At 46.2% G+C, this 12,738-nt stretch overlaps 1 protein-coding gene across 4 annotated transcripts in view; it reads left to right on the top strand.

Annotated features, from left to right (window-relative positions):
• The first annotated feature begins 5,390 nt into the window (after positions 1 to 5,390).
• The window catches only part of ADNP2 (ADNP homeobox 2), a 36,040-nt gene continuing 28,692 nt past the window's right edge, over positions 5,391 to 12,738 (top strand). The window contains exon 1 of one of the 4 annotated variants that reach the window (XM_039463644.2): positions 5,391 to 5,602. Coding sequence is in view for 1 of the 4 variants with exons in the window: in XM_010336712.2 (XP_010335014.2) it covers positions 10,944 to 11,047 (104 nt within the window). In the remaining 3 variants the exon portion in view is untranslated. The other 3 variants (XM_074383222.1, XM_074383220.1, XM_010336712.2) reach the window with 3 other exon arrangements.

Genomic DNA, 12,738 nt, shown 5'->3' with positions numbered 1-12,738 from the left:
GAAAAAACTATTTGTCTCTTTAAGGCTGATCCTCATGGCCTATGGGATTTGTTCTCTTGCCCTGGGATGGGCAACGGGTGTTCCCAGTTCAGAAGCATTTTATGAGAACTACTACTCGGTCTTGTTTCGTCATAGAGGTCATGATGCTGTTGGTTGCCTCCTCTGCAGAGTCTGCAACGCTTTTGTGCAGCTGCTCTGTCATCAGATGATCTCCGTGGTGCTACAACAACACAAAGAACAGAGTTCTCATGAAATGATTGCCTATGGAGGCAACCAGACAACCCCCAAGCTGTGAAGACCTGGATCTCTAGCCTCCTCTGAACTGTCCAAACTCTCCAGGGAGAGAATGACTAAAAGCAGAAGGGAGACCAAACTGAATGTGCAGACAGACAACGGTCTGACTGTATAAGATGATCTCTGACCTATGCCTCCGCAGCAATCCACCCAGAATGGCCAGGACTTAGTCAAAGACTGCCAGTTTTCCATGCTCTTATTGTTTCCACTTCCAACTCAGGACCAACCAGAGAAAGCCAAGCATATTTCCAAAGCCAGCAAGCCCACCAAAACAAGTGCTCACCTCTAAAGGCTGCTTCCATCTCTCCATGCCAACAACTGCAGGTTCCCTCCCCTCCGAAGTGTCTCTCAAGGCTGGCCATTCTTTTCATCTTCACTGCTACCACCCTAATAACAGCTCTCAGATGTCATGATCCTCCACCAGGACTGCTCCAGCAACCTCCTCTTAAGCCTCATCCCCTTCCTCAGTCAACATTCCTTTCTCCATAGGACAGCCCTGCTGTCCATTTCAAATGCAAATCTGACCCTATCAACCCAACCACTGAAAACACTTCCTTGGCTTCTCCTTGGTCTTAATAAGATCCAAATGTCTTCCTAGCCTGGCCCCGGCCTCCCCTGTGGTCCTCTTCTTCCTGTGGCCTGCACTTTGGCTGTTCTGGTCTGGCTGTGCCAGCCTCCCTCAGGTGCAAGTCTTCTTGCGGGCTGCCCTCTGCCTGCACGCACTCCCTCTCTGCCTCTCACAGCTCTGCTCTGCCAGTGTCTGCTTATCCTCTGATCCCAGACCTTGCTTCTTTGAGACTGCTGGTTTACATCGCATTTCTGGGTCACAGGCATATGTGGAGATTCCTTTCTCAGGAGCATTGACCAAGGTTTATAATTATATTTTCATTGTGTATTTATTTCACAGATGCCTTTCTCCTCCACTAACCTAAGGAGAGCAGGGGTGGAGTCTGTTCGACACTATTATTGGCGCCCGGTGGACCTACACAGAGCGTATGTAGAATAAAGGGGAGAAATAACCTGGGGTGGTGGCTCACGCCTCTCATTCCAGCACTTTGGGAAGCTGAGGTGGGAGGATTTCTTGAGTCCATGAGTTCGAGATCAGTCTGGGTAACATAGTGAGAGCTGGTGTCTAAAAAACCCCCAAAACTTAGCCAGTCATGCTGGTGCATACCTGTAGTCCCAGCTACTTGGGAGGCAGAGGTGGGGTGATCCCTTGAGCCCAGGAGGTTGAGGCTGCCGTGAGCTATGATCCTGTCACTGCAGCCTGTCTCTAAGAGTAAGACCCTGTCTCTAACAGAAAAAAACAAAAACCCTCAAAAAACGAAGTAGAGAAAGGGTACACGTGAGTTGTTCCCAAAGCTCTCCATTTCTGTGACTCATGGTTTCAGATGAACTCAGCAGTTTCTTAGATTGTACACATGCACCTGCACAGTCGGCTCTGTGTGTAGGCTCATCGGGCTGCTGACTATAGTTGTACACACTTGTGCTTTACACAGAGCCAGTGGAGTGGGAAGCAGGAGCTGAAATCCAGCTCACTCTGTTCACGTAGGTCAGGGCCCTGCTGTGGGGCTGGGTCTGCACAGAGGCAGAGGAACGGACACTGAAACACACATCGAGGCACCTTCATCTTGACCAGCCAGGGCCCAGAGGGCAGCGCACACCCGGAGGGACCCTGCTTTTCTGATTCGCACAAAGGTTCCTTGGCTGCCACAGTCAACTCGTGGGCTCCCTCTGTTCTGAACAATTATCTTACAAATGCCGATGCTGGTTATAGGGAGACCTAGATGAGAGAGTGGGAAGCTCCATGGGCCATCTTCCCCTTTAACCCTCGCTGAACAACTGGAGTCAAGGAATGTACTCTTATACTGCCACCAAGTCTGTGGTCTTGTTACACAGGAGAGGCTGTGCAGAATAAACCGGCATGAGCTGTGACTCGCCTGGTAGATACACCCTGAGGTCCAACTTGTGCCTTTGGTTTGATGACTTCAGTGTCATGCACTTTCCTGAGTCTCTGAAAAGGATCTTGACAAGTCCCCAGGTCATATTGCTCATTCCTTCTGCGGTGGGAGGCACAGTCCCTTTAATCTCAGAGCTGTGGATGGTGGTTTTATACTTGCTTTATTCACCTCTTGAATATTTGAATAGATATGTGATAAAGCAAGTAAGCAAATGTTAATTGGAAGAGCTAAGGGATGGTGTTCCTGAACCATTATTTCAACTTTTCAGTACATTCAACATTTTCATAGCAAAATGCAGGGGAAAACTTAATTCATTTAACATTTAAATCTTATTATATTTACATTCATTAAAATTTATTCTATTTATGACAGTGTTGATGTTGTATTTATTAAAGTAGGCATCAGGGATACAGTGATGAATGAGACGTGGTCCCTATTGGCGCTGCCCTAGAGAGACAAGCAGTGAGCAGATTAACAGTAAACAGGATGGTAAGGGCAGCAGGAGACACACAGAATGTTCTGGGAATGTCAAAAAGTACCTACCACATTTTGGCGTGTGTGTGTGTGTGTGTGTGTGTGTGTGTGTGTGTGTGCTTGTGTTCAGGGAGCTCTTTCTGGGAGTGAGGCCAGCAGAGCTCAGCCTTGAATGGCAATGGAATGAAAATTAGCTCAGGGGGTGGGACAGGAATCCCATGAACAAACACCATGTGGTGTTTACAGGAGCAAAATGGGGCTGGGGACTGACTGGTTGGTTTTGGAGAACTTGTGTGCCATGCTGACCAGCTGGGTTGATTCACTCTCTAAAAGGGCTGACTGGGGAAAGTACCCGAGGCATCAAGCTGGAGGTAAGGTGGGAGCTTGTGCAGGTGTTGCAGGCAGGGGATGACCTGCAGGCAGGGGTGGTGGGGCTGCACATGAGGGAACAGATCTGATGAATATTTGGGATGGAAAACTGGAAAACTGGAGATGGGGAACACACTGCTTGCTGTAGGAGAGGCTGTTGAGGAGAGAACGATGGGCTTAGGTTTGAATGTTCTGAATCTGAGTTGCCTGTGGGACTCTGAAGTGGAGCCAGAAAAATAAAACTGAAATGTAGGAAAGAGGTGGAGATAATGATTTGGAACTGAAAGAACAAAGTTTTAATCTGTGGTCGAAATTAACAAAGGAGAAAACGCAGAATAAAAATGAAAGGTGTGGGAGTTCCAGTACCCAGCACGGTGCCTGGCACACAGGAATCGAGGAGAGCGATGTGCTGCACGGTGAATGAAAACGCCAGCAGGATCCCAGAGAACACGCATTCAAGGATGGGCTGAGGAAGAGATGCAGGCGAAGATTACGAAACAGTTCGTGAGTATGGAGATTAAAGAGCACGTTTGGGGAATATGGGGATGCGGGTGCGGGTTGCTGGGGAAAATCTGTAGGAAAGGGGGATTGGTCTCTACTAACAAATGGAACATACATCCAGAAAGATGGGGCCTAAAATCTGTTTTGGGCCCAACAATTAGGAGGGCACTGGTGACCAAGGTGTTTCTGCAGAGTGGTGAGGGTGGGGGGGAGAGGCGGGCCGGGGGCCAAGGAGACAGACACAGGGACTGCTGTTTTGAGAAACATGATAAAATAAGAGGTCACTAGGGGATCAACGGGAGACTGCAAAGCTTTAACCACATTTTTTCTCCCACCCATAATTTTGCAAGGAAGATATATAGGGACATCATACCCATTTACCACTGTAAATCGTAATAAAATAAAATCATAACTCATAGGCAAACATAAAGGGTGAACTCTCCTTCAATTATGACTTGTATTCCTGTAGGAAAAAAGCAAATTGTGGTCAGGTCATATCGGCCCACCATTTAACACAATTTTAAAACGTATATGGACATTTATTTAGTGCCTATTATGTTTTTAGTCACTGGGCTAAACTGATCAGATGGCTCCCATTGAGAGGGAAAAGTTGAAGTCATGGGTGAGTGGATGGTGAAGAGGGCTGTGAGCCCAAGGCCCAGCCTGGGCACGGCCTCTGCCCCGCGGCGGCTACAGTGGGCCTCAGGGCTGGAGGGTGGCAGCGGGTCGCAGCGGCTCGGTGCTCTGAAAGGAGGAGACCTTGTGGCCTCGTGCTGAAAGCAGCAGGTGTCCTCCAGGGGGCTTCCCCAAGAACGAAAGGCCTGGAACAGCCACCGAGGGCGCGGCTGGGTTAGGGTTAGGGTTGGGGTCAGGGGAAGGAACCCTGGGGGAGGGTTAGGGTCAGAGTCAGGGTTAGTGCTAGGGCGACGTTCAGGGGCAGGGGCAGAATTAGGGTTAGGGTTAGAGGCACTGGGGGAGGCGCTGCCCTCGTGGCCGCTCCCACATGCTCTGCGCCACGAGGGCGTCCGCCAGAGGCCTTAGGACTCTACCGAAGACCTAGAGCCATTTTGAAAGCCCCATGTTTCCACTCATTCTGAGGAATAAACTATTACTGCTACACAACTGATAAAAACCTGTACAAAAGTGAACTTTTAGGTTGAGAGTCATACCAATGTATGCAATTAACCCTCTCCCCACACAACTTACAGTAGAGCTAACTAAAAATCAGAATTCTCAAGAAAAGGTGTCATCCTTTCCCATAGGAATGATGAAGTCAGGGGACCCCAGCCAGTCGGTTCACCAGGACATGTCAATCATGGCACTCTTGTCCCAGTTCTGGGAGCCAAAGTTCTGTCCTCCAATGGCAAGGCAGCATTACCACAGCTGGGCTCCCATTGGCTCTGAGATGTGGGCGGGGCCACCACTCCTGGAGCTGCCACTAGCTCCACCCCCATTCCATGCAAATGAAGTCAAAGCTGTGGTGAGTACATGTGATTGGTCACATGGTTGATGACACACTCTCCCCACCCCTTTAATGACGTCATCACCCACTCAAACTCTCACGAGAGTTTGCACAGATGTGGAGGGGAACTGGCAAAACAGTTCCCTGGGCGAGAAGGGAGTCAGGGGGCCCAACAGGGGGCCCCCATTACCATTTCAGAGCCTCGAGTCCGGCTTTAGCCAGGGGCCCCCGAGGGGCCTGTGGGAAGTGCCAGGGGCCCCAAGCACACTCTGCTCCCATTGGCTGGCAGCGCCGACATGCAAATGAGGGCCAACGTCACTTCCTGAGGCCAATCGAGCGCCATTTTCTCTTTCTGGCTGCGCGGGAGGAGGGGACGAGTCGCGCCGGGGGTGGGCGCGCGCTGAGGCGGGGGTCCCGCCGCGCGGGGCGGAGGCGCGGGCGGGCGCAGGCGGCCCCACGGGACGCGGCGGCGCCCGGCGGAAGACGCGGCAGCGCTGCGATAGGCGGCAGCGGAGACGCGGTGCTCCTTGGGCGCGGAGCGGTAGGTACGGCCCGGCTCGGCCCCGGCCCGCGCGGCGACGCCCCCTGCCCCAGTCCCGGCCGAGCCCCGCCCACGCCGGCACCCGGCCCGCACCCACGCCCGCCGCCTGCCCTGGCGCTGCCCACGGCCGCCTGGGGAATCCCGGGACGTTCTCGGCGCGGGTTCGCGGCCCGAATGGTGCCCGTCGTCCCCCGACGCACCCGCGGCCCGCCCCGCCCGCCGCCGGTCACGTGGGAGCGGGTGCCGCCCCGGGAGGGCGGAGAAGGGGACGGGGACCGAAGGGGAGAGGAGGAATCGGAGAAAGATGGGGACGGGGATCGGGGGAGGGAAGGGGGTTGGTGAAGGGAACGAGGAGTAGAGGGAGACGGAACAGGGATGGAGGAGGAGAGAGGGGGCGAGGAGGTGGGGTCACCCCCGTGAGAACCCCAGAAACGGCCTGCCCGCCCGCCGCAGCCCCGAGCCCGGGTTCTCCTGGAGGAGGGTTGAGTGGCGGCAAATGTAGGGCAGGAGCTGACGGTGACACCTAAATCTGCCCAGGTTTTTTTCCCCGTAGAACGGTTTGAAGAACAGCTGATAACGGGGCCGTTTCTTCACCGTTGAGCTTTTGATGCGAGTATCAATAATTGATATGCAGATGTTGACTTTAAAATAACTTTTCATCTGCCGTGGCTGGTTGCGTTGAAATAGATTACGTTTACAAAATTTCTTCCACATTTGGCTTTGGAATGTTAAAAATTTTAACTGCCCTTTTCAATATTGTACAGATGCAGAATGAGAAGTAATTAAATATTTTTAAAGTGTTTTCTTTGAACAGAAGACGTGCCTGAATACTTAAAACTTACTCTATTTTCATGGGTAATCACTGCCTCCTGGGATCTTGAGGAATCTACTGGCTGTAGGGGAGTGGGGTGGGGTAGGAGAAACGGGTAAGCAGATAACTGACAATGCAGATTGGCAAGTGCTGCAGCAGATACTTGTAGAGGACTGTGGGCATCTGCCACACGCAGCTTTTATCAAAAAAGGGGATTTGGAGTCTGAGTACAGTTTGTGGTATTGAGCAGTCATTAGTGGGAGAGAGGACCACTTGTAAAAAGGTAAGAGCTGTGTAAAGTACATGTTCAGCTATGCTTGGAAGTCGGTAATGTATGTGTAACTTATTTAGAGATGTTCCTGGAGAGTTGGCCATGTATGAGTGTGTTTTAATATTTCAGTTAGAGTTAGGACTTCACTCTGAAGACAGGATTGAGCCCATGGTCCTTAAACATGAAAGTGACAGATGTGTGTTAAGAAGGAAGTGCAGGAGTGGAGATGAGACAAGAGGTTGTCCTACCAGCCCTCTAGTTGAGGAGGAACAGTGAGGGTTAGGACATGTCTGAAAGAGTTGATCACTGTTTACGGGGGGAGATGGCAACTATGCTGGATTTTCAGCTGAAGAGATTCTGGGATTTGGGAGACACCTTTTTTATTTGAACCCAAGTTTGTATGCTGTTCGTTAATTTATGATTGCCCTCATAAGTTCACCAACAGTATGCTGCAAACTTGTGTTCTGCCCTGCCCTTTACACTCCGGCCACACCAGACCTGTTAGGGCAATGTGTTACATAGGTGGAAACAGGTATCTCCCAGTGATTTGAACCCAGATCTTCTTAATGTATGATCCAAATAGTCTGTGTTTTAAAAGTTAAAACAACTTTAAAAACGCAGACTATTTGGATCATACATTCCAATCGTTGGGACATTTCATTTAGTTTTTTGGAGTTAGTTAATAGCAAACTCAGTGCTTATGTGCTATTTTGCATGTATTATTAACTCATTTATCCTCATAGCTATGCTGTGAATTAGGTCATACTTGCCCTGTTTTAGGGAAGAGCCAGCTGAGGCCTAGAGAAAGTGATTTGCTGAAGGTTATGTAGCTCCTAAACGATAGAGCTGATGTAAACTCGAGGAACACAGCTCCGGACCATCGTTTTGGTGACCATTGTTTTGTGCAATTTCAAAGGAACTAAAAATAGCCCCGTGGCTTAAAAAGTATGATTTATTACTATATTATCTGAATGACTTTTTTTTTTTTTTTTTTTTTTTGAGACGGAGTCTCACTCTGGTCACCTGGCTGGTGTGCAGTGGTATGATCTCAGCGCACTGCAACCTCTGCCTCGTGGGTTCAAGCCTCCCTGTCTCAGCCTCCCTAGTAGCTGAGACTACAGGCACATGCCACCACGCCTGGCCAATTTTTTTTTGCAATTTTGGTAGAGACAGTGTTTCACCATATTGGTCAGGCTGGTCTTGAACTCCTGACCTCAGGTGATCCACCTGTCTCGGCCTCCCAAAGTACTGGAATTACAAGCATGAACCACCATGCCTGGTCAACATTTTTTTTTTTTTTTTTTTTTTTAGAGTGTATTTGTTTTCTATAATAGAATATCCTTAAGAGATCATTATACTAAAAATAAAAAAAAGAGAGAAATCCTTTATGTACCCTTTTGGAAAGTAATATTTTCTTGTGCATATCAGTGGAATTTTATGGTAGTTCCATGCCTACCACAGACTTTGGGAATTTAGACTTATTTTGAATTGAGATTGATAGTTTAGTGCATGATAGGTAAACAGTTGGCCACCCTAGTGAGCCTGCTGTTTTCTAATGGTGAAAATACAGATTTTACTGAGCACTAAGAATCTATGGAGAACAGTATGTATAGAGGATCTATACATATGAAAACATTGAATTATTTCCTAGTTAATTCACCACTGGGCATTTTATATGGATCATATATCTTAGGATTGATAAATTATGGTGTAAGAATGGATCTAAGAATGAATAAATTGTGGTAGCTAAGAATGGATAAATTATGGGTAAAAGTCAGCTTCCCTTCCCCAAAGTGATTGGTAACAGTTATGAAACTTCTGTAATATACTTGCATTTTTTAAAATCCTCTGTTGATTTCCCTAAAGCAGTTAGCAAACCGCTTTAAAAAAAAGGGAAACTCCCACCCCCCACCTTTTTTTTTTTTTTTTTTTTTTTAATGAAAAGGTATTTGTGTGTTTTTGTTTAGGAGGACCACAATACCAGTGATGAAATAATGAGAGCACTTTTATTTGAGAACAAAAAGTCCTATTTTTCAAATTCAAGGAAAAAAAAAAAAAGATCAGATTGACAGCTCCTTAGACCTAGTCCCAAGCCTTGAACAAGTAACCACAGAACCCTGCCCAATCGCTGAGAGCCTCATTTTAGTAACCTCTTTCTGAGATTCATGTTATGTACAACCTTGCTTACGTGAATCGGCCAATCTCCAATCACTCTGCTTTAAAAGTCCACCATGTTTCTCAAAACCCTTTGATAAGATCAGCTCTTGCTGTGTGAGTTGAGACTTTCTTGGAAGCAGTAAATATAGCTTCCATGTTTCAGAAAAATATGGGTGATGATCTCTACTTTAGACAATCCTGTTTGTCAGCCAGCTTTTGTAGAAGAACCCCAGAGGATAGAGAGGATAGTGAAACTTTAAGGAAGAAAGAAATCAAGTCTGATAGCGTCTGTGGAAAGCAGCTAGCAAAATTTTTGTTGAGTTTGGCTCTGGCCAAAGAAGCTGGTCTGGGCTAAAAAGTGAGCTTGAGCGTAGTGTTTACAAGTGCATAATGCGGTTATGGCAGCTCTTCTACGGGAGGGTCAGCTTTTGAAGGCTAGAACCCAAATCAGTGCATTTTATTAAATAAAATTTTCATTCTATTTCCTATGATTTTTATATCCTCCCAGTTCTACAATGCTAATAATGATCGTTAAATCTCTCCTTTGGCTGAGACCAGGATACATTTTTCACATAGATAACTTTTAAAAGAAATTTAACCCCTCCAAAACAGCTTCTCAAAAGCTTGTTTGCTTGTTACCCACCAAAAATTTCTCCCTATTGTATGTTAACCCTTTCTGCCTCCCACTCCTTTCCCAGTTTGATTCCAGTCTACCTTTTTGATTTTACTTTGGCTAAATAAATTCAGATGTTTTCTCCTTTACCTCAATCATCCTTTAATGCTAATTTATTCACCTTGTATGTCTTGGGCACCAGCTTTCCATAGCCATTCCCTCTTTTGAACCCCCAGCACTTTCTGCATATCTTATGGTTCTTATCCTGTTTTATTTTATGTCTTTAGTTCATTAGTGAACATTTGCTATGTACTGTGCCCTGTGATGGGACCCTCAAGCAAATATAACATGATTTCTGCCCTGGAGTAGTTCAGCTCAATATGAGAAATAGATATATAAGTAGATAATTGCAACATGGTGAGTAGTGCAGTGGAGTGCTTTTGTGCCAGGTCCTAGGGAGGGATCACTAAGCCTGTCCTTGGGTGGAGGGTACAAGAGAGGAGTGTAGAAGTAGAATTGTTTACTCAGAAATTGTCCTTGAAAATCGTAAGAGGGCCAGGCATGGTGGCTCATGCCTGTGATCCCCGTACTTTGAGAGGCTGAGGGGAATGATTGCTTGAGCCCAGGAGTTCAAGACCAGCCTGGGTAACATAGGGAGACCCTGCCTCTACAAAAAATTTAAAAAAAATAGCCAGATGTGGTGGCACATACTTTAGTCCAGCCTACTCAGGAGGCTGAGGGAGGAGGATTGCTTAAGCCTGAGAGGTTGTTAAGCTTGGGAGGTTGAGGCTGCAGTGAGCTGTAATCAAGCCATTACACTCCGGGCCTGGTTGACAGAGCAAGACCCTGTCTCTAAAAAAAAAAAAAAAAAAAAAAAAGTCTTGAGAGATACTGTCAAATTGCCCTGTAAATGTGTAAAAATTATAATTTTTCTGCTTTTACTACCACCAGATGTTACTAATCTTAATAGTTAACTGTTTTGTTAGTAAAAAATTGATATTTTAAATGTTATTTCTTTATTAGTGAACTTGAATAACCAAATGTTTGCCACTTCAGTTTGACTAATACGTATTTTAGCGTGTATAACCTACACTTTTAAATGTTTTTTGAAATAGTTGCAGATATATAGAAAAGTTAGAAGTATATTATTAAGAATTTTTTTCCCTGAATCATTTAAGTTGCCAAAAAAAGTTGTCACATTGCCCTAAATACTGTTTCAAACAAGAACATTCTCCTATATATCCATAACAAAATCATCAAACTCATTCGAGTGGGTTATATTGCTGTATACCAAACCACCCCAAACTTAGTGGAGTAAGACATTTTACTTAGAAAGCTCATTAGTTCTGTGAGTCAGTTCTATTCAGACAGGGGAGGGAGATGGTTTGTTTCTGGTCCACAGTGTCTGGGGCCTCATCTGGGAAGACCTAAAGGCAGGGGGTGACTTGACAGCTGGGGGCTAGAATCCTCAAGAGGCATCTTCACTCCCATGCTGATGGTTGCCATGGACCATCTCCACATGGTGTCTCTGTGGGCTAGTTGGCACTTCCTACAAACGTGGTATCTGGATTCTGAGCATGATCATCCTGAGAGGTATGTGGCATTTTTATGATCTAGTCTTGGAATTCTCATGGCATTATTTTCTCCTTACTTTATTGGTTAAAGCAGCCACAAAGTTCTGCCCACAGGTCAAGAGGAGGGGGCATAGATGCCCTCACTTTCAGGAGGAGTTTAGGGCCATATTGTAACAGCGTGTGGGTTGGAAGGTATTGTTGTGTGTTTGGAAAATTCACTTTGCCACAGTTTATATCTGTTACTTGATATATGCCCAAATTGTCTCATATCTGGCCTGTGGGAGCCCTTTCAAGCTGGTTAGTTTTGTGTTTTGTTGACATGCCTCATTGAGCGGCTGCTTTATGTTCTGGCATAGGATGTTCTAGGCTCATCTTGTCTTTACCATGGTCCAGCCATTTTCCAAAGGGACTCTAGTTGTTTTTAAAAGGAAAGTAGTATTTGGGAATTAAGATTTGAGCCCTACTTGTGCCCACTGCTACTGGGCGTATAACTGCATCCAGGCACTCTCAGTGGACAGAGCTATGAATGTATGTATGCTCTTTAACTGTCTTTATTTTTATATCTGTGTTGAGAACAGTGAGTTCACTTCAGTAACCCCTAGTCTGGTCAAGTACTACAGAGTTTACTTTAATTGTATGCCTTTTTAGATATTGTTTTTAACAGCTTGAGATACAATTTACATACCATACAATTAATCTATTTAAAGGGTACCGTGAATAGCTGTGAGCATATTCACATCATATATACATCACCACATTTGAGCTCAGAATGAAGAAGCCCTGCTTCCATCACTTTCTAGCCTTGGCAGCCACTGTTGTGCTGCTTTATTTTTGGTGGGGGGGGGAAGGGGGGGAGGGCGGAGGGGGGCGGAGTTTCAGTCGTTGCCCAGGCTGGAGTGCAGTGGCGTGACCTCGCCTCGCTGCAACCTCTGCCTCCTGGGTTCAAGTGCTTCTCCTGCCTTAGCCTGTGGAGTAGCTGGGATTACAGGTTCCCCGCTAATTTTTTATATTTTTAGTAGAGATGGGGTTTCACCATGTTGACCAGGCTGGTTTTGAACTCCTGACCTCAGGTGGTCCACCTGCCTCAGCCTCCCAGAGTGCTGGGATTGCCGGCGTGAGCCACCCTGCCCGGCTTACTGTTGTGCTTTCTATGGATTTGCCTGTTCTGGACACTTCATATAAATAAGTCATACAATATTGTGGTCCTTATGTCTGGCTTATTTTACTTAGCATATTTCCAAGGTTTATCCATATTGTAGCACGTATGTATTTCATTTCTTTTATGGTCAAATAATATTCCATTGTATGGATATCCAGTCATCAGTTGAGGGGCATTTGGGTTGTTTACACATTTTGGTGATTGAATAGTGTTGTTATGAACGTCCTTGTGTAAGTTTTTGTGTGGATGTGTGCTTTTCGTTTCTCTTGGGTGGAATTGCTGGTTCGTATGTTACCTATATTTTTAATCTTTTGTGGGACTGCCAGACTGTTGTCAAGACTGGCTGCACAGGTTACATTCCTATTAGAAATGTATGCGAGTTCCAATGTCTCCACGTCCTTGCCAATGTGTTTCCTTTTTTTTTTTTTTTTAATTAGAGATATCCTGATGGACATAATATTTCTTTGTGGTTTTGATTTGCATTTCCCCAAATGGCTAATGATGTTGAGCATCTTTTTTGTTGTGTTTTATTTTATTTTGTTTTGTTTTGA

This window comes from Saimiri boliviensis, chromosome 13 (assembly GCF_048565385.1).
Source record: "Saimiri boliviensis isolate mSaiBol1 chromosome 13, mSaiBol1.pri, whole genome shotgun sequence".
NCBI classification, from domain to species: domain Eukaryota; kingdom Metazoa; phylum Chordata; class Mammalia; order Primates; family Cebidae; genus Saimiri; species Saimiri boliviensis.
The sequence above is the reverse complement of the archived record's forward strand: the minus strand, read 5'-3'. Positions and strand labels throughout refer to the sequence as shown.